We start from the raw sequence: 21,392 nt of genomic DNA on the forward strand, positions 1-21,392 counted from the left end.
TAGGACCCTGGGAAGTGCTGAGGGTCAGAGGGACCTTGGTGTGCATGTCCACCGATCCCTTAAGGTGGCGGGACAAGTAAATAAGGTGGTTAAGAAGGCATATGGGATACTTGCCTTTATTAGCTGAGGCATAGAATATAAGAGCAGGGAGGTTATGCTGGAACTGTATAAAATGCTGGTTAGGCCACAGCTAGGGTATTGCGTGCAGTTCTGGAATCTGCATTATAGGAAGGGTGTGATTGCACTAGAGAGAGTGCAGAGGAGATTTACCAGGATGTTGCCTGGGCTGGAGAGTTTTAGTTATGAGGAGAGATTGGGGTTATTTTCCCTGGAGCAGAGGAGATTGAGGGGAGACATGATTGAGGCATATAAAATTATGCGGGGCATAAATAGGGTAGACAGGAAGGAGCTTTTCCCTTTGATGGAGGGATCAATAACCAGGGGGCATAGATTTAAGGTGAGGGGCAGGAGGTTTAGAGAGGATGTGAGGAAGAACTTTTTCACCCAGAGGGTGGTGGGAATCTGGAAGTCACTGCCCGAAAGGGTGGTAGACGCAGAAACCCTCATAACATTTACAAAGTATTTGGGTGTGCACTTGTGATGCCGTGGCATACAAGGCTATGGGCCTAGTGCTGGAAAATGGGATTAAAATAGGTACTTGTTTGATTGGCGCAGACTCGATGGGCCGAAGGGCCTTTTTCTGTGCTGTAGACCTCTATGACTATAAGTAGAAATTCTAAGAATTTTAAGTGGAATGCTTAACTATATTTTGTTATTTTCATAGAATGAGTTTACAGATTGGTATTTCTATGTTAATATTGCAAATCGCATCGATTTTATAATTTTAAGTAAAGGATGAATGGTAGTGAAGTTGGTTTTTTTAAAGAATATGTGAAAAAAGTAAGAATAAATATGAAAAGAGATAAAAATGATGTTCAACTGGTAAGTATAACAGAGGTAATTTCAAAGTGAATGAATAAAGCAGCAACATTTCTATTTTGCAAACATAACTAGATGAAAGTCTAGTGAGAGTAAATATTTTCAGCATAGATAAATGAATTAGGTTTTAAACTCCATTTGAAGCAAACAGAGACAAAAACAAGGGAAAAGAAATCTATTTGAAAAGACAGCATGAAATCTTCGTTGCTCAGCCAAAATAAATACCCAATGATAAATGGTGGCAGACTACTTCCACCATTAAATAAGCTCTAAGTTATTGAACAGGAAGTCTGAATAAAAACATTCTAACATTTATTGACTGAACTGCTGTAGCTTTGGGTCAATTAGAGAAAGCAGATATTCTAGGAATAACTTGGATTAGGTCAGAATTTTACCAACAACAAAAACAGCCAATGAAAGGGCCAAAAATAAAACTAGAAACAATCTTCTCAAAACACCAACATGTCATACCATGGGTTAAGCTGGTTTACCCCCAATAAGCCAGTGGTTATTAAACCTAATTTAAAATGGCAAATACTAACATGCCAGCTTTGCTGACAGATTATTTTTTGATCAAACTTGTCAACTATTTCCCCCCCACCCTTCTCCATCCTGAGTATTTGTAGTTGCTCGCTGAAAAACATTTGTGGCCACTGACTCAAAGTGGGGGTGGTGAAGAGGGATTAGTCTCGTAAAGGAAGGTCAAAAGCGTAATTTAAAATTGAAGTGAGAAGAGCAGCTGCGTCTGTCAGGCCTTCAACAATACCAGCTGCAGAATTTGCGGGCAATATGGAAACAATGTACACCAGATGTCAAAGAATGGAAGAGAAGCTGCTCAGCAAGCAGCCAACTTACCATGCCTTTAATGTCCCAGTGTCACCTCTGTTACTGAGCCACATTTCACACAGAATAAAACTGTTAAGTTCTAATATAAATCAAGGCTCTAACGTTTTGAGAACCACCCTGCATGTTTAGAGACTCAACACAAAAAGTCTTCACTTTGCTGCTTTGAAGTGCTTAGAAGAAAGAAATGTGAAGGAGGTTAGAAATTTTTCTTGAAAGCCTCAAACGAGTACCGCCATCAAAAAGAGGTTTGGAGATCTGAACGATTTATGATTTAGCAATAGAAAATAATCTTATGGGGATGTTCTACACATCAAAGCTACTGCAAAATATACTTTTCTGTGAAACCCACATGGATTTTAAGTCAGCAAACAAATGATCTGCAATGACTGGAAAAAACATTCACCTCATAGCTGTGTGTAATCTTTTAAAAAAATATATTTTGCAATGGCATCTGTAAAATGCACAATTGTAAAAAAGGCAGACTGCCTCAATAAAATTAAAAATTAACATTAGAAAGAAGACATTTACTAAAAAGGGCTATAGCTTTAAATTACTAGGGTGGATTTAGGCTTACCTTAGCCTTGCCATCTTGAGTTGACATGTACCCAACACACATACTCTCAGTGGTATGACTCCATAAAAACTCAACTGCATAGGAGCAATTTTAAAACAAGGTCAGCAAAATTAATTGCACTTACAGGAACAGGTCACTCAGTAACAAAGGATAGCTACAAATATTAACACTTAATTAACATTGCAATAGTAATTTCATGTTTCAGTGACATGCAATTATAAAACAAATCCTTTCAATGTTTCTTCCAATCCAAATTTCACAAAGTATTCACTTTTTTTGATCATAAAAAAATCAAATCTCATGCAAAAGTTTTTATTGGCCTATATTTAATTAAAGCCAGATATTTTTGTAATCTTTCCAAACTTTGAATCTTCTAATGGTTTGTCGTATTCACTATTCAAACAAAAAAATAGCCCTTGCACAAATTTTCTGAAAATTTTTTTTTCATTTAAGAATGTTAGCCAATTCTGGTCTCTTGCACCTGTCCAAATTTAATTACTCCACCATTGGCAACCATGCCTTCAGCTACCTAGGCCCCAAGATCCGGAATTTCCTCCCTAAACCTCACCACCTGACTACTCTTTTCCTTCTTTAAGATGCTCCTTAAAACCTACATCTGTTTTTGATTTTGCTTTTGATCACTTGTCTTAAAATCTCCTTATGTGGCTCAGTGTCAAATTTTGTTTGATATCACTCCTGTGAGGTGCCTTACAATGTTTTACAATGTTAAAGGTGCTTTATCAATGCGGGTTGTATTAATGTATTTATTTTTGCATAGTACATTCTTTTGCATCCAAACGGATCGCATTAGTTTTCACATGTATGAGGATGGCACCCAGCTCTATCTCACCATCTTTCTCAATTCCTCCACTGTTGCTAAATTATCAGGCTGCTTTTCTGACATCCTGTGCTGGATGAACAGAAATTCCCTCTATGTAAGTATCGACAAGATTGAAGCCATTGTTTGTGATCCCCACTCTAAACTTTGTTTCCTAGGTCCCGACTCCATTCATCTCCCTAGCAACTGTCTGAGAGTAATGCAAACTTTTCAAAAGCTTGGTGTCATATCCGATCCTGAGATGAACTTCTGAACTTGCATTTGTGCCATCATTAAGGCCGCCGATTTCCGCCTCGTCAACTTTGCCCATCTAGGCTCATCTGCTGCTAAAATCCTCATTCATATCTTCATTATCTCTAGACTTGACTATTCCAATACATTCTTAGCTGGTCTCCTACATTCTATCCTCGAAACGTGAGGTCATCCAAAATTCTGCTGCTCACATCTTAACTAGCACCAAGTTCCATTCCCCAATCACCCCTGTGCTCACTGACCTACATTGGCTCTTGGATCAAGCAACATCTTGATTTTAAAATTCTCACCTGTGTTTTCAAATCCTGCCATGACCTCACCTCTCCCTACTTCTGCGATATTCTCCAGCCCCACAGCCTCAGATAGCTGCGCTCCTCTAATTCTGGCCTCTTGTGCACTCCCAATTATAATTGCTCCACCATTGGTGGCCATGCCTTCAGCTGCCTAAGCCCCAAAGCTCTGGAATTCCCTCCTTACACCTCTCTGGCTCTTTACCTGGCTTCCCTCCAAGACACTTCTTAAAACCTATCACTTTGATCAAGCTTTTGGTCACCTGACTAGAGATTTCATGTGGCTCAGTGTCATAATTTGTTTTATAATACTACTGTGAAATACCTTGGGATGTTTTATTCCATTAAAGGCGCTATATAAATAGGAGTTGTTATTATTATGCTAACTTTCTGGTGCCATATTTAAAAGGTTTTAAAAAATTAGGCTCAAGAATATCTGGAAAAAAATATAGAAGCCACTAATTAAAAATTAAGTCAAGGTAGCTCAGCAAACAAGGTTAGAAAACTTGCTGCAATTTTATTTTTATCCATTGGATGAAATCACCTGCAACAAGGTGATTGCCAACTTATGGTAAGACACTTCACCTGGCTAGCATTTCACTCGCCAGTAGCAGCATTGCCCTGCTGCCAGCCATCAACATGGCCTGGGAGTACCTTCTTCAATTCCATTTTCCACCCCTGCTGAGGGTCAGAGGCCACACCATCAGAGGGAGTGGGTGCCATAATGGTTATGGCACTGGCTAATGCTCTGGAGATAAGGGTTCAAATCCCACTGTGCAATTGATGGAATTTAAATTCAATTAAAATAATCTGGAATTCAAAGTTAGTCTAAGTAATGGCAACTATTGATTGTCATATCACAGAAACTTTACAGTGCAAAAGGTGGCCATTTAGCCCATCAAGTCAATGCTGACTCTCTGAAAGAGCATTCTACCTAGTCCCACCCCCGTGCCTTATCCCCATAACCTTGTACATTCTTTCTTTTCAGATAGTAATCTAATTCCCTTTTGAATACCTTAATCAAGCCTGCCTCCACCAGCCTCTCAGGAAGTTCGTTGCAGATTCCAACCACGCTCTGGGTGAAAAAATTTTTCCTCACCTCAGTTTTACTCCTTTTGCCAATTATTTTGAATTGGTGCCCTCTAGTTCTTGATGCTCTCGAGTGGGAACAGTTTCTCACTATTGGCCCTGTCCATACCCCTTAGGATCTTGAGTACCTCTATCAAGTCTCCTCTCAGCCTTCTTTTCTCCAAGAAACAGTTCCAACCTCTTCAATCCATCCACAGCTTCAGTTCTTTATCCTTGAAATCATTCTTGTGAATCTCCTCTATACTCTCTCCAATGCCTTCAAGTATGGTGCCCAGAACTGGAGCAGTACTCCAGATGAGGCCTAACTAGTATCTTATACAAATTCAACATGACCTCCTTACTCTTGTGCTCAATGACCCTATTAATAAAGCCTAAGATACTATATGCTTTCTTAACTGCTCTCTCAACATGCCCTGCCATCTTCAATGCCTTATGTACATAAACACTGAGGTCCCTCTGTTCTTGCACCTCCTTTAGAGTTTCTCCCTTTATTTTATAATGCCTCTCCATATTTTTCCTACCAAAACGAATCACTTCACACTTGTCTGCATTGAACTTCAACTGCCATTTTCCTGCCCAATCCACCAATAGGTCTATGTCCTTTTGACATTCAAGACTATCCTCATCACAGTTGACAATGTTTCCAATCTTCATATCATCTGCAAATTTTGGAATTATGCCCTGAACATCACAATCTAGGTCATTAATATGTATCAGGAAGAGAAAGGATCCCAACACTGACTCCTGGGCAGCTCCACTACAAACCTTCCTCCAATCTAAAAAAAAACAACCATTTATCACTGCTCTCTGCTTCCTGTCACAGCCAATTTCTTATCCAAGTGTTTATGTTCCCTTTTATTCCATGAGCTAGAATTTTGCTCACAAGTCTCTCATGTGGCACTGTATCAAATGCCTTTTGGAAATCCATATACAACATATTAACAGCATTGCCCTTATCAACCTTCTCTGTTACCTCCTCAAAAAACTCCAGCAAGTTAATTAAATCCATGCTGGCTTTCCTTAATTATCCTGCACTTGTCTAAGTGACTACTGATTTTGTCCCAAACAATAGTCTCTAGAAGTTTCCCTAGCACTAAAGTTAAACTGACTATTCTGTAGTAGCTGGCTTTATCCTTGCACACCTTTTTGAACAAGGGTGTAAACATTCGCAATTCTCCAGTCCTCTGGCACCATCCATGTCTAAGGCAGACTGGAAGACTATCACTAGTGCCTCTGCAATTACCACTCTCACTTCCCTCAGCATCTTTGGATGCATCTCATGCGGGCCTGGCACCTAATTTATTTTAAGTAAAGATGGCTTTTCAACACCGCCTCCTGCTGAATTATAATTTCTTCTAGTTACCAGTTACCTCCTCTCTCATCTTGGCCTGAATGCATCTGTCTTTACAAAGGAAGATGATGCTAAAGTACTCATTTAATACCTCTGCTATTTCTCCTGCCTCCATGTGCAAGTCCCCTTTTTTATCCCTAATTGGCCCTACTCTTTCTTACACCACCTCTTTATTATTTATATGCTTATTGAAGACCTCGGGACTCCCTTTCATGTCAGCTGACAGTCAATCCAATATAAACTCATCTGGCTCACTAATGCCCTTTAGGGAAGGAAATCTGCCATCCTTAACTGGTCTGGCCTACACATGTCTCCAGATCCACAGCAACGTGGTTGACTCTTAAATGCTCTCTGGCCAACAAATGCTGGGCTTGCCAGCAAAACCCACATCCCATGAACGAGTAATAAAAAAAAAATGTTCTTGCAGGGACAACCCCAGTAGCAGAACCTGCTGCCTTTTCCTCAGCTGTATGCAATCTCATAAGGCAGAAGGAATGGACCAAGGTCCAGCTAAAAGGAGGAAGGAGACTCAACACACCATGGATCAGTTCTCACAACATATGAGTCCTAATGCCACAGGAGGTTCAGGCTCTCATAGCAAGTCCCTTCTGCCATCCACAGTCTCCTGGAAGAAGATTCTTTTCCAGTGTAGCAGGTGGGCATGCATTGTCAATGGTGGACATGACCTGTCACCGGAAGGAATCACCCCGCTCCCTTGGTCTCTGCCTCTCACCAAGTTGTGCACTCTGTTCTGCAAGGAGACAAAGCAGAGAGGTGTGAGTGTTCATGATGGCTTGTGTGCAGGTGTGAGGGAGCAATAGGCAGAGGGAGAGTTTGAGCGTTGGCTGTTTGGATAGGGATGTGAGGTGCCTGCAGGGAGAAGAATAAGTGAAGCTGCAATGTGCTGTCCTAAAGAGTGCCTTGCAGCCGAATGCTGGGCAAATCAGTGCCTTAGCACATGAAAGTGTTGTACCTCTCACATGTCATGTCCTCCTGAGGTCAGGGATCCTCTTGATGCACTGACCCCAAGTTGGAGAGATCACACTCCTGCTGTTGACTTTCTTGGTCACTTCCATCCATGCCTACTTGGGTAGAGAGATTGTCATCGGGAGAGCTCACCTCACTGCAGCACCTCAAATCCTGCAGCAGTACCTCCAGGTAAGAGCGAGACACCCGGGTGAGGCGGGGGGTGATGGGGGTTGCAGTCTTCCCAGGTCGCCTTTCCATTCCTACGGTAAACTTTTCTGATCCATGGACCCTATAATTAGAAATCCTTCCTTTGACAGAATTGTTGTGCCATCCTGCCTTCCTCCCTAAGAAATTGGGGAGTCTAGAGGTGGGATGGCATTTGGTTTGCTCTGATAAAGAGCAACTGCCGGGTGTGCTGTGCAGGTTCCAAACTGAAAAATGGTCCCGCTGTTGCAGCAGGGACTAAGGTGGTAAGATTCCGATCATATTGCTTACCTAGGAGTGCTTGAGTATTCAATGATGACTCAGATTCTAATGAACATCTGCAACAACGGAGAACTATGACTCCCCCCAGGACAGAGTCTTCGCGAGCAAGGAATGGTGAGCCTATGAATAAGCCAGAAAGAAGTTACTGTACTTTTACTAACAGAAACCTGCAGATTATTCCAACTTTAAATTTTGACTGCTTCAAAACTTTGCCTTCAACCTTCAACTTAACCTTCAAGATAATTAACACATGAGCTATTTTGCACAACTAAAGGCTGATATCCTACACAAAGGCCAGGTTAGACTCAGGTAAAACCCAATTAAACTGCAGAATGTCAGCTTAGATATCATATTTTTGGTGGATAATGGGAAACTGTTCCCTTCTTTAAAAAAATCCAGGAAAGGTCAGTTTTAGAAATGCAATCTTAGCAACACAGCTATGTTCACAATCTCAGCTGTATCTGTTGAGCACTTGCACAACAAAAATAAGACAAAAAAAAATCAGAGGTACAGTAATCCTGCAGGAGTTCCTCAGGGTAGTGTCCTAGGCCCAACCATCAATGACCTTCCTTCCATCATAAGGTCAGAAGTAGGGATGTTCACTGATGACTGCACAATGTTCAGCACCATTCGCAACTTCTCAGATACTAAAGCAGTCCATGTCCAAATGCAGTAAGACTTGAACAATATCCAGGCTTGGGCTGACAAGTGGCAAGTAACATTCGCGCCACACAAGTGTCAGACAATGACCATCTCCAACAAAAGCGAATCCAACCATCGCCCCTTGATGTTCAATGGCATTACCATCACTGAATTCCCCACTATCAACATTCTGGGGATTACCATTGACCAGAAACTGAACTGGACTAGCCACATAAATACTGTAGCTACAAGAGCAGGTCAGAGACTAGGAATCATGCGATGGGTAACTCACCTCTTGATTCCCCAAAGCCTGTCCACCATCTACAAGGCACAAGTCAGGAGTGTAATGGAATACTCCCCATTTGCCTGGATGAGTGCAGCTCCCACAACACTCAAGAAACTGAACACCATCCAGGGCAAAGCAGTCTGTTTGACTGGCATCCCAGCCACAATCATTCACTCCCTCCAGCACTGACACACAGTAGCAGCAGTGTGAACCATCTACAAGATGCACTACAGGAATTCACCAAGGCTCCTCAGACAGCACCTTCCAAACCCACGACCACTACCACCTAGAAGGGCAAGGGCAGCAGATAATTGGGAACATCACCACCTAGAGGTTTCCCTCCAAGTCACTCACCATCTTGACTTGGAAAAATATCACTATTCCTTCACTGCCACTGGGTCAAAATCCTGGAACTCCCTTCCTAACAGCACTGTGGGTGTAACTACACCACATGGACTGCAGGGGTTCAAGAAGGCAGTTCACCACCATCTTCTCAAGGGCAACAAGGGATGGGCAATAATTGCTGGCCTAGCCAATGAAGCCCACAGCCCGGAACGAATAAAAAAAAAATCCATGGGCTGCTTTTGTGCACTTTCTTACCGTTATCTCGGTTACATTGATGAAGTAGATGGTTGGGGTCATGAGAACATAAGAAATAGCAGTAGGGGTATTGGGTGCAGCCTCTCAAATTGTTTGGCAACTAGTGTCTGAATTTACCTTCAAATTATTTAGTGGCAACAAAAACATTAATTTATCTAAAAAGGACTAGCAGGATACACAACCATGTACAACATGTGGCTAAATGATCGACAGTTCACCTCCTAAGACAACAAAGTCTTAGTAATATGTTCCAGTGCCATTGCAGATCTGCCTACATTGCTGGACTGTGCTGTGTGCCATCCTATCTCACAAACAATTGGGCATAGTGAAATCTAATTCCAAAAAGAAAAATTATATATATTTTATTTATATATTATATATATATTATGAAAATCAAAGTTATTTCTCAGAATAGTATTTTCAAAAAATACTAATTATGATTAATGATTATACTTTGCTTTTATTAATTAAGTTGATGTGTAAAAACATTTTTGTCATAAACTGAATGGGTGACTACAAGTAACTGGCTGAAAAGGGATTATGGAGATTGACATTGTGAATGAGCTGAATTAATAACAGTTATTAACCTAGGGTGCTTCAGCGCACTTGTCATTTCAACTCTGTGTTACTAGAAGAGCTGAATTATCAGAATAGTTACTTTTCCCAGCCAGTTCCCTTTACCTCATCAGTATTGGCCAATTAAATGTTTCCCACCCCCATAAACATTACAAATACCATTTATAAATTTACTTTTAAATTCAGTTTGTTAAAAGGGACGCTGTTGATGAAACTCTCTCTTGAAACTTTATCTCGTCTTTTTTACTTTTATTTATTTACATTTGTTTTTCTTTTATCCAGCCTTATTTATCATTTTCTTATGGAGCAACACCATCACAGCTACCAGTCTATAAACATCCGAGGCCATGGCAGGGTTACTCTCCACAGAATTTCTTAAATAACTTTAAAAATACATGGTAACCTACTGAAGATATTCAATTCATACCACTGTGGTTATAGATTCAAATCCAAGTACCAAGTACTAGGTAACATTTCATTCCACCACCCACAATATGCAACAATTTTAGTCATTTCTCAGCCAGGCAACTGGGTGGGAAACTTTGTGGAGATGTCATGTCCTATGTTAAGTGGATCGCCCAGTCCTGTCCAATTAGAAAATAGCATTGGAGTTCAAAGAGAAATCAACAGGCTATCTGTTGACTAAAAGGTTGGCTGAAAATATTTATCATAAAGTCATACAGCACAAAGGGGGCTATTTGGTCCATCATGCCTGTGCTAGCTCTTTGGTAGAACTATCCAAATCAATCCCATTCCCTTGCTCTTTCTCAGTAGCCCTGGAATTATTTTCCCCTTCCATGTGTTAAATGAAAATAAAAATGAAAAATCAAGACCAATAAAAGTAGAAGCGATTGCATTCTGAAATAGTATTTTACAGCAAATATAGACAAAAAATTCACATGGAAATCTAAATAACAATTTGTTTTTATATAGCATCTTTAACATATGTTCCAAGGATATTTCACAGGAGAGGGAAACAAATTTTGACACAGAGCTACAGAAGGGGATAGTAGGACAGTTGACCAAGAGCTTAGTCAAAGAGTTGAATTTTAAGGAGATTCTGGGAAGAGAGGTAAAGTGGGGAGATTTAAAGAGGGAATTCCAGGGCTTAGGGCCCTGACAGGTGAAGGCACAGCTACCAATCATGTAGTTATTAAAAATTGGAGATGTCCGAGAGCCCAGGATTGAAGCAGCACAGATATCTCAGAGGTCTGTACGAAATTATAGAGATAGGGATGGGAGAGGCCATGGACAGATATGAATCTTAAAATCCAGGCCCTGCTTAACTGGGCGTAAGTGTAGGTCAAGAACACAGGGGTGATGAGTGAAGGAGACTTGGTACAAGTATGAACATGGACAGCAGAGTTTTGAGTGACCGCATGTTTAAAGAAGGGTAGAAATTGGGAGGCTGGCAGCAGTCCATTACAACAGTCAAGTCTAGAGGTAGCAAAAGCATGGCTGAGGGTTTCAGTGGCAGAAGAGCTGAGGCAGGGGTGGAGTTGGGTAACGTAACAGAGGTGAAATTAGCTGGTCTGAAGAGGAAGACGTATGGCTGGAAGCTCATCTTGTAATGATAAAGGGATCAAGGGTTGGCTTTTGAGGAGAGGAATGATAATTGCAGATTTGGAGGAGTGGGGACAGTACCTGAGGAGTTAACAATATCAGTTAACATGAGGGCTAGGAAGGAAAGTTGGGTGATCAGCAGTTTATTGGAAATAGTATCTAGGGAGCAGGAAGCAGGTATAATGAGCAAGAGAGCATGAAGGGGAATAGCAGAGAAACTAGAGGAAGATACAAGTTAAGAGTTTGAGCAGGTAGGGCAAGTTGGGGAGGAATCCTTAGAGGAGTGAGTTAGTGGGGAGGCAAGTTATCCAGAACAGTGAAAAAGAAACCTAACAGTTTTCACAGTGATTTATACAAAGAATTCAATCAGGGTAGTAAAGTTAGAGACATCCCATTACTTTAAATCGGTCAACATCCAGGAAGACAAAGCTTCAGGAAAAGTGTATCTTCAAAGATTTTTTCCCACCTAATTGCATTCCCATATCCCTCAATGGGATTACATTCCCACATCCCTCAAGAGTCATATGGACTCAAAATGTTAACTTTGTTTATCTCTCCACAGATGCTGCCATACCTGCTGAGTTTTTCCAGCATTTTCTGTTTTTATTTCAGATTTCCAGCTCTGCAGTATTCTGTTTTTATTCAAGTATACACTTGTTGGTCAACTCCATGGTTTAAATTAACCAATTGCAAAACCAATATGGCAGCTGGAGGATTGGATAATGAAGTATTTTGGAATACTGTCCTTAATATCTCCAGGATCTCAGATGCTTCAAGTTCTAATTTGCATGCTATCTCCCCTTCATCTACTTTTTTAGTAATCATGCCACAAGTGAAGGCTTGGATTTTCCCGATATTGTTAATAAAATGGCTGGGCAGAACGGTCACCTCTCCATGATTCTGCTGGCCCCCAACTGAGGGCTCCCAGCACCTTCTGCCTTTTCTGTAATAGGAAGGCCCTATCTGTTTGTAATGGCCAAATTATAGAGTATCCAGAAAACTACTACAGCTCATGGAAGTTCTTCCTGGGCTATAGTGCAGGGCTCCCCTTGATCTGTCTAGGCACTGGAAATAAGACCCAGGAATTCAGATGGTCTATTGTACAATAATTCAGATAGCGTTTGAGGTCTCATTGAACAGGTTTTCAGCTATGCTTATATTCTGAAAATGGCAGCTAATTGGTCATGTTGTTGTGGCTGAACAGTGCAGTTATCCTGGAAGAAATGCATCAAAGCTGCTCCCTGGGTAGCATGTAAAATGAGGTGGCTAATGTCCCTCACTGTACATTCTGGCAATTAAATCCCTACCTGTTCCTAACTGACTTGAGCTTTTAGGTGGAGCTTTTAAAGTTACATGGGTGTCACCAATGGCACCGTGCACTTACAGGAATGCAACTGCTCAGACAAAGTTGATGGTTCTTTCTCTGTTTTGCTGGATCCACGTGAAAACGAAATAACCCAAGACATGCCTGAACAGAGCACGTAAATAATGTCATCTGGAAGTATCTAGAAGCATTAAAATTAAGGGCAACGGTCACCTACACTGCCAAAGTTGAAGGAAGCTCCATGTCAAGTTCAGCAGTTGGCATACCCATCACAATGATGATCAGCAATGCCGCCTTCTCATATATTGTGGCTGAACACGGAAGGTAGCTGTTCGCTCTAGACCTTGCCAATGACCAAGCGCATCGTCTCAATTCATACCAATGTTTGCCCTTTATGCTCATCTTTCAAGACTATCCCAAACACAAACATGATAGAGTTTCCAACTTTCACAGAAGTTAACATGGAAGAGTAAATGTTGGAAAGTGGTGCCTATGGAAATGAGAAACTGTTGAAAAAGGAAACATATTCCACACTGGATGTGATTTTTTGGGTCAAAATCAATGGAAGAGGGAAGAGTAGAGGACACTGCCAAGAGGATAACAGTTTGGTTAATCTGTAAAGCACTAGCCATTTTTGTTTTGCTACCCACTAGGGAAAGGATTCTTGTCCTGCAGAAATGCTTTTTGTTCTACTCACTATTTAAGTTTGTTCCTGCCGTTAATTCATTCCGAAGTTTGATTGTGAAGTATGAAATTGGACGGCAATCCTTTTCTTGATAATAGGTTTATTTACAGAATGCATCATTACATGTCTGCTTCCAATCTAACCCCAGTGATCCCAGAAGTCTCTCTTTATAAGTGCTCTAGGTACTTAATTAAACAATTCCCTTCACCTGTGCATCTTAAACAAAATGGTTAACATACTATTTACACTTGCAACACGATAAATCTTTTGACTCATCTGCCTCAAATCATGAAAACCTGTGTACAGTTCCATCTTTCCCAAAATACTTGGAATAGTTTGAGCAAAGAACTACTCTTTCCCCCCTTACTTGGCCCACCGCTTCCCCTTTAAGTGTTCGTGATGTCTTTAATTTTGTTTCAGGAACTTGAGTGTTGCCTAAACATCGGTCTGATTTTGCACAGCACTGATAATCAGCCCCAAGCAAATTCACAATGGCATTCATCCATCATACCCGTGAAACACAGCTGTCCACAGTCAAACACACAAACTAAAGCAGAACAGCATAGCAGACATAAATCTGTGATTAATTTCTGATCATTCCAGACCACCAGAAAAATAAAATTAATTTCCAAAAAATGTGCATTATATAAGTTAGCTTTCATATTTGTTCCAAAGCTTTGTCCTTTGATTTTGATCCTGAAATGGTCTTACATTCAATGCAGGACAAATGGTATATGCTACAAAAGTCTCTAGGTTTGGTATGGGAATTAGGTTTGGAAGAACACATAAAAAAGAAGGCAATAGAGAAGGCTAGGGAAGAAAGATAAAAGACAAATTTAGGAATCCACAGAAGGAGAACTACACCTCAAATAATAAACAAACAATTGTCTACTTGAGTGATTTTAATTCTAAATAAATTCAAGATTAGATTATTTAACCTATTGTTTAAAAAAAGTACAATTCTGTTCATTACCGTACTTATGCAATGCAAACCTCTAGTGTGCCTCTACTGCAGCAGTTTACTATTAGGAGGCCCATATCATATTTAATGAGGTAGATTTAGGAAATATATAAAGAAAAGAACTTTGAAAACAAAACACACTTATAACAAAGTATGCAATGAAACAGGGTTTTGAAAGTATTTTGCACCTGATTTTCAAAATATTTTCTCAAAACAACCAACCCTTAATTTTACTGAAATAAAAATATTTACTCCCAACACTGACCCCCCCCACCCAAATTTAGCAATCCCTCTGTTGCACGCTGCTTTTAAGCTACACAAGTGATAAACATCTGCCATCAGTTCGTCTGTCACCTGCTGCTTAAAGAGCTCCGAATGTCTATGCCAGGCATTCCCAATTTGGCCAGAGGCCCACAGCTCCCGCAGGGATTCAGATCTAAATTGTAAACAGGATGCTGGCTGCCGACGGCAAGAGCTACAATCAGTTGAGAGTAGGACAAATGTAACTAAGCTGCTTTCTCGCCTGCTGGCTACATCCACTGTCCTGCCAAGCTATTCTTTCAGGTCCGCTAACAGCCTGTTCAATTGCTGGATGGCATCCCTTTGCTGGAAGACAGAAAAAAGTGACTGTGCACACTGTGCAGCTTTGATCTCCCCAGCACTTATGAAGAGTGACAAGTAAAAATGCATCTGCATTTTATGAAATATTCCACTGGCATGTAAGCCTTCAGATCTTGACCATGAAACAAAGCCTGTACACAGAAAGGCAGTTATAAAATGTAGGACATTTGAACTATTTCTGTGGGGCAAATTTTATTGGGTTTGGCTTTTCAAAATAGGCAGCTGCAATAAGCACTGATGCTTTGCTGTTCTACCTCCATTATATCAAAATATATTCTTGTAAACACAACCTAAAATTTTATTATTTAGTACTATATCACAATAAATCCCCCTGCACAGTATAGGTATCGTATATTGTGAGAGCTAGAATTCTAAGCAATTTTTGAGCACCTAAAAGGTTATAGCTTAAGGATACCAGTTGCATTTGAAAAATTTAGCATCTAGAAGTCACTAAATTATGCTAATAAGTTACTATTTTAGTTTTGTCCACAAGAATTTTTCATCTTAATTAATAATCCCCTAATTCTGGTTGGAGGATTGGGGTATGACTTGGATGGTCTCTGGACTATAGCACACAATTTAATTAAAGCCATGCAAAGATGAAAAATTATCCATAATTTGTTCTGTTTGGCATCTAAGAATGCCTGATGAACTAAAATGAAAATAAAATATGATTGGTACAATAGGAGGCACTTTTCTGAACTTAATTTTAAATGGATTACTTTTGCGAAAAAGCAAAGTCATTTCAATGCAATAACATTTTGTTCAAATCAGTTCACTTGAACATATCAGAAGAAATTGAAATTGTAGATTATTTAGCCCACTTGCTTTTGTCTTATTGCCATGAATAAGTGACTTACTTTTGGGACAGGGATCAGTATTCTACCTGAGCTTGGATACCAATCTTAGCTACCTGAAGTGTTACAATAAACCATCACCATCACCATCCTTGGGTATGTCCTGTCCCACCGGCAGGACAAACGCAGAAGAGATAGTGACACAGTGCTATACAGTCAGGAGGGAGTTGCCCTGGGAGTCCTCAACATCGATTCCAGATTCCATGAAGTCTCATGGCACCAGGTCAAACGTGGGCAAGGAAACTTTCTGCTGATGACCATGTAGCATCCCCTCTCAGCTGCTGAATCAGTACTCCTCCATGTTGAACACTACTTGGAAGAAGCACTCAAGGGTGGCAAGGATGCAAAACGTACTCTGGGTGGGGGACCTCAAATGTCCAGCACCAAGAGTGGCTCGGTAGCATCACGACTGACCGAGCTGGCCGAGTCCTAAAGCTGCTGGACTGGGTCTGTGGCAGGTGGTGAGCGAACCAACAAGAGGAAAAAACATTCTTGAACTCATCCTCACCAAGCTGCCTGCTGCAGATGCATCTGTCTATGACAGTATCAGGAGAAGTAACAATTGCACAGTCCTGATGTAGACAAAGTCCCATCTTCACACAGAGGGTATCCTCCATCGTGTTGTGTGGCACTACCACCTTGCTAAATGGGGTAGATTTTGAACAGATCTAACAACTCAAGACTGGGCAACCATGAGGTGCTATGGACCATCTGCAGCAGCAGAATTACACTCAACCACAATCTGTAACCTCATGGCCTAGCATATCCTCCACTCTACTAGTACCACCAAGCCAGGGAATCAACACTGGTTCAATGAAGAGTGCATGTGGGCATGCCAGAAGCAGCACCAGGCATACCTAAAAACAAGGTGTCAACCTGCTGAAGCTACAACACAGGGCTACTTATGTGCCAAACAGCATAAACAGCAAGTGATAGACAGAGCTAAGCAATTCCATAACCAACAGATCAGATCCAAGCTCTGTACTCCTGCCATATCCAGTCATGAATGGCGGTGGACGATTAAACAACTCACTGGAGGAGGAGGACGCTCCACAATTATCCCCATCCTCAATGATGGGGGTGCCCAGCACACCGGTGCAAAAGATAGGGTTGAAGCATTTGCAACAATCTTCAGCCAGAGGTGCCAAGTGGATGATCCATCTCAGCCTCCTCCAGAGGTCCCCAGCATCACAGATGTCAGTCTTCAGCCAATTCGATTCACTCCACATGATATCAAGAAATTGCTGAAGGCACTGGATACTGCAAAGGCTATGGGCCCTGATGATATTCCAGCAACAATACTTCTGCTCTAGAACCTGCTGCGTCCCTAGCCTAGCTGGTCCAGTACAGCTACAACACTGGCATCTACCCATCAATGTGGAAAATTGCCCAGGTATGTCCTGCACACAAAAAGTAGGACAGAGTATTGGTATCATTCAACCAAGGAAAAACTTTGAGAATGCTGTGCCCAGAACTAAACATGTAGGTTAGAGGGTCCCAAGTTCCAATCTACACATCCAATGAGATAATTGAACTCAGAAAGGTAACATTTGGGTATGCTACAATTGCTCTGAGTGCTCTGGCAAAAGTGTGGGGTGGGGGGTTAGGGGTAAGGGCACCCAGGAGTTAAAACTCTAGATTTCTTTAAAATCTAGATAAAAAGTGAATTATCCTTCTGCTCACTCCTATAACCTATCAGTGGCATTACAGCCAACACCACAGCACGCTGCATATAAACTCTTCGATTTGAAAGTTTCTGATAACCTCCTGTTTCATACTTGTTATCTATTCAACACCAGACATTTTAAGGCACTTGGCTATCCAGTTATTCAGTGATTTCTTAGCTAAACCAATGTGGAACTTGTCAAAGTCCTCCAAAAAATCCATTGCACTGCATTACGCTGTAACACTGGGCGAGTTAAGTATGATCTTCCCTCCAGGATTAATGTAGGTTATACACTATCAAGATTTTACCCATTATAATCACTTGACATTCATTTCAAATATTTTCACTGCAATCACTAAACTCATCAGTCTATGATTTTCAAGCAAGTATCAACCCTTTCTAAAGTCAAGGAGATAGTTAGCTACTTTCTAATCTTAAGAAATTTGTCCCAAGTTTAAAATTAAATATCTTCGCCTTTAAAAGTCTTTCTCATTTTAAGAGCATCTAACCTTTCTATTATCATTACATTATTTGTGTGCTATCCAGCTTTTCTGCCATTCCTGGCAACAGGACGTCTAACCTACGACTTTGTCCTGGATTTCCAACTTCCCTTTATATTTATGAAATGGGCCAATAACTTCATAGTTTTCCAATCACTCTTCCAATGAATTAAATTGCTCATCTCTTTGAAATCTACTCTTTTAAAATCAAGTATTTCTGTTCCAGGTGGTTGTCCCCTACTCTGTTGGACATTCCCTCATTTTTATTTCTTGGCTTGGAGATGCTAACAGTCAAATCTAAGTAACCACAAGACAATAGAAATATAAATAACGCAGTAGCTTTAAACCTTGCCAGGTTAGAAATGGGAAAAATCCTAGGAGGGAACTTGTACACAAAACTGAACTTCTTTGAAAAAATAAGTAAAACAATATCTTTGCTACATAATTTCAAGTTCTTCATTGCTTCAACCTGTACATACAAACAGATATGCACAAAATTGTGTAAGAAGACAGCGTAAACCTCAAGGCCATCATGAGCAGCTGAAGAACCGAAGTAGCCATCATCCTGAATGTTTCAACGCAAGGCAGAAATAGTTAGCGAAAGCATGCATAATGCTTTAAATCACTTGCCTGGAGAAATCATTACACATTTACCCAAGAGCAGAGTTAGCATCAACTTTCCCTGCAGGTTTTACTATGAAATGCAAGGCCAATCTGTTCTTTACTGTGCTTTTCCATCAGGCTATTACTCAGCCAAATTCAAACAACTAACCTCAACATGCAACTGGTTTACTTAGTCTTGTTCCCAAAATAAAAGTGTCAGAGCCTTATGTCCAATCTGCATAAGAGGAAAATGTTTTTTGCAGACCAGCTAAGCAGTGATACTTCTTTCAGAGGCTTAGGGGTAAAAGCATCGTCAGATTACCCTCAAAGCATATCATCATGCAAACCTCAAGACTGATGAAGGGTCACTGACCTGTAACATTGACCTTGTTTCTCTCTCCACAGATACTGCCTGACCTGTTGAGTATTTCTAGCATTTTCAGTTTTTTTAATTTCAATTACACTAAGCTTCTGTGTACTGTGTACATCAATGTCCTGAATATAGGAATTGGTGTCCAAGATGCGAAGAGAATAGCACATAATCCTGAGGATTAAAGTAAATTCCAAGGGATATTGATGAGACAGTGAATTAGGCAAAAACGTGACAGACAGAATTCCAGGTCAATAAATAGGAGGTAGTATGTTTTGCATTATACTTCAAACAGGGGAAGGCTAGGAGATGCAAGGCAGAAGGAGTTGGGGCTTCAGATTCACAAGTCCTTAAAAGCAAAACCTTAAGGCCACAAAAATAAAAGTTAACGAAAAACAGTTTTATAGCAAGAGGTACAGAATATATAAGTCAAGCTTTAATGATGAATCTATATAAAACAGTTTTAACATCACAATTAGGAGTACTTTGTGCAACAGTGGGTGGAAGTGGGGTGGAGAGAAAGAGGAATGGAGAGAGGGGGAAGGGAATTGGAAAGAGGAAGAGGAGGAGAGGGAGATCTCTATTGGGCTAGAAGGAAGGAAAGAAACAGGAACTTACGAACAAACTTCTTTTGCATAGTCTCCAAAAGAGCCTGATGGGCATCTTCTGCCTGTAGGGCCACTGAACATTCCCTGGCCAACATAGTTCGTACAAGGTGTTCGCCACAACCTAGAAGAGAGAAATTTTTAAAAATACAATTTTGAAAAAAGATCACAAGTGGAAAGATAGCTATATGAATAGAAACAGATCGCAATGACAACATTCTTTCAATACTATTTAAGATTAACCAAAGAGTGCATAAGCAAACACTTCTTTTGCAAAAAAAAATTTGTTTGAAGTAAAGTAGGTTTTAGAAAGCCACTTTAGTGTTTTAGTTTTCTGTCAGAACTCTGTTCAAACCACAATGGAATTATTCGGCAAAAAAAATAAAGCCAATCTGACGGATGGTTCTTGAACCAGAACCACAACAAAGCTTAAGAGTATCACCACATATGCATTTGTCTTAAAACAATGAGATGATTTTGGGGTGCAAAACATGGACAAAAAACACAAAACGTAAGCTTAAGCATTTGTTGTGTCACAGGAAAATTTTTTTTTTATATAGATCTTTCGATGGGCATGTCTTTCATGTTGGAAAATTGGAAACAGGTGCATGTAAAAGAACACACATACATTTGTTGCATTAAGATACACACGTTTTCAATTTCTAAACATGAAAGAACCTCATGTTAGAGGGCAAAAAAAATCAATTTCTGTTCTGTCTGCCATATGAAGAAGACTTTACAGGCAATGACATTCACATTTTAAAAAAAACAAGCAGCTTTGGTCATCTTTCATAGCAATGTGACACAAAATATTTTCAATGGAAACAACTCTGTTCAACATACTATATAGCAGAAGGTCTTTTTGCACTAAATGTCATCCTGACAACAAGGGGTAAAACAATGCATTCTAGATTTCTAAGATCATTTGAGAATGTTGAAATATGTATTAATGGTAGTACGGTGGAACAGCACATGGTCTAACCATGTGCTCTGCTATTTAGCAGCCCAGCAACTGGCAAAAGAAACAAAAGCAAGTTGAGAATTTTTTTTAATACAGAAGTAGCAAATTATGATTTGGAAAGCACTGCCAAAATGATGGTGGAAGCAGATTCAGTAATAACTTTCAAAAGGGACTTCGAGAAAACTTTTGTAGGGCAATTATGGGAAAGGGCGAGGACTAATTGGATGGCTCTTCCAAATAACTTGCAAAGGAACAATGAGTCGAATGACCTCCTTCATTGCTGTATCATTCTAATGATTCTAGGCATGGTAATCTGGACATGGCATGCCCATGGTCTTTTTATTTTGCATTGGATTTGCTTAGCAATTATATTCTAATACTCCATTTATTTTTACTATGGGTTCACCACATTGATCACAATTGATCACAATAGAGATTCATCTTATAGCAGTTATGAGGGCAATTTTTACTTGCTAATGTACCAGGAGAGGTTAGGGGAGTGGGGTTACAGAAAACCCAGAAATTTGGTTTTCCCTACAAGCTGCGGAGTTTTAGCTCCACAGTGGATTACATTCAGCCCAAACAGGTTCTCAAGCAGGCTTGACTTCCAGTCAGGCACTGGAAGAGGCCACAGATCCAGGCAGTTCCAAATCCCAACCCTGGGTGGGTGGGGTAAAAGGTGTGTGATGTTGCAGAAGCTCGTGGGGCTGGAAGGAAGGTCTCCTGCTCATCCTGGCCCACAAGTGCTGCGAAAGCACTTGCCTGCACCCTCAGTAGTTTGTGTTTAATCAAGGCCCAGGAAACCTAGCCGGCCACAGTCAAACATACAAAGCACATTAAACAGAAGGATTCCGGCTTCATCAACAGATTTAGAATGTCAACCCATTTCTTGGGAGTAGCTTGGCTTTTCACCCTTAGTCCCACTTCAGTAAAACCCA

The 21,392-nt window shown here is 40.5% G+C and overlaps 1 protein-coding gene across 9 annotated transcripts in view; it reads right to left on the reverse strand.

Moving 5' to 3' along the window:
• Positions 1-21,392, reverse strand: part of tasp1 (taspase, threonine aspartase, 1) — a 96,385-nt gene that overhangs the window by 14,313 nt on the left and 60,680 nt on the right. For 4 of the 9 annotated variants that reach the window (XM_041178297.1, XM_041178305.1, XM_041178286.1 and 1 more), the window contains exons 10-11: positions 19,507-19,617; positions 2,360-2,433 (exon numbers count right to left, since the gene is read on the reverse strand). In XM_041178297.1, coding sequence (XP_041034231.1) covers positions 2,360-2,433; positions 19,507-19,617 — 185 coding nt within the window. Of the gene's footprint in view, positions 1-2,359; positions 2,434-7,643; positions 7,755-19,506; positions 19,618-21,392 lie in introns of those variants that run through there. The other 5 variants (XM_041178270.1, XM_041178262.1, XR_005941834.1 and 2 more) reach the window with 2 other exon arrangements.

This window comes from Carcharodon carcharias, chromosome 2 (assembly GCF_017639515.1).
Source record: "Carcharodon carcharias isolate sCarCar2 chromosome 2, sCarCar2.pri, whole genome shotgun sequence".
Classification (NCBI taxonomy): Eukaryota; Metazoa; Chordata; class Chondrichthyes; order Lamniformes; family Lamnidae; genus Carcharodon; species Carcharodon carcharias.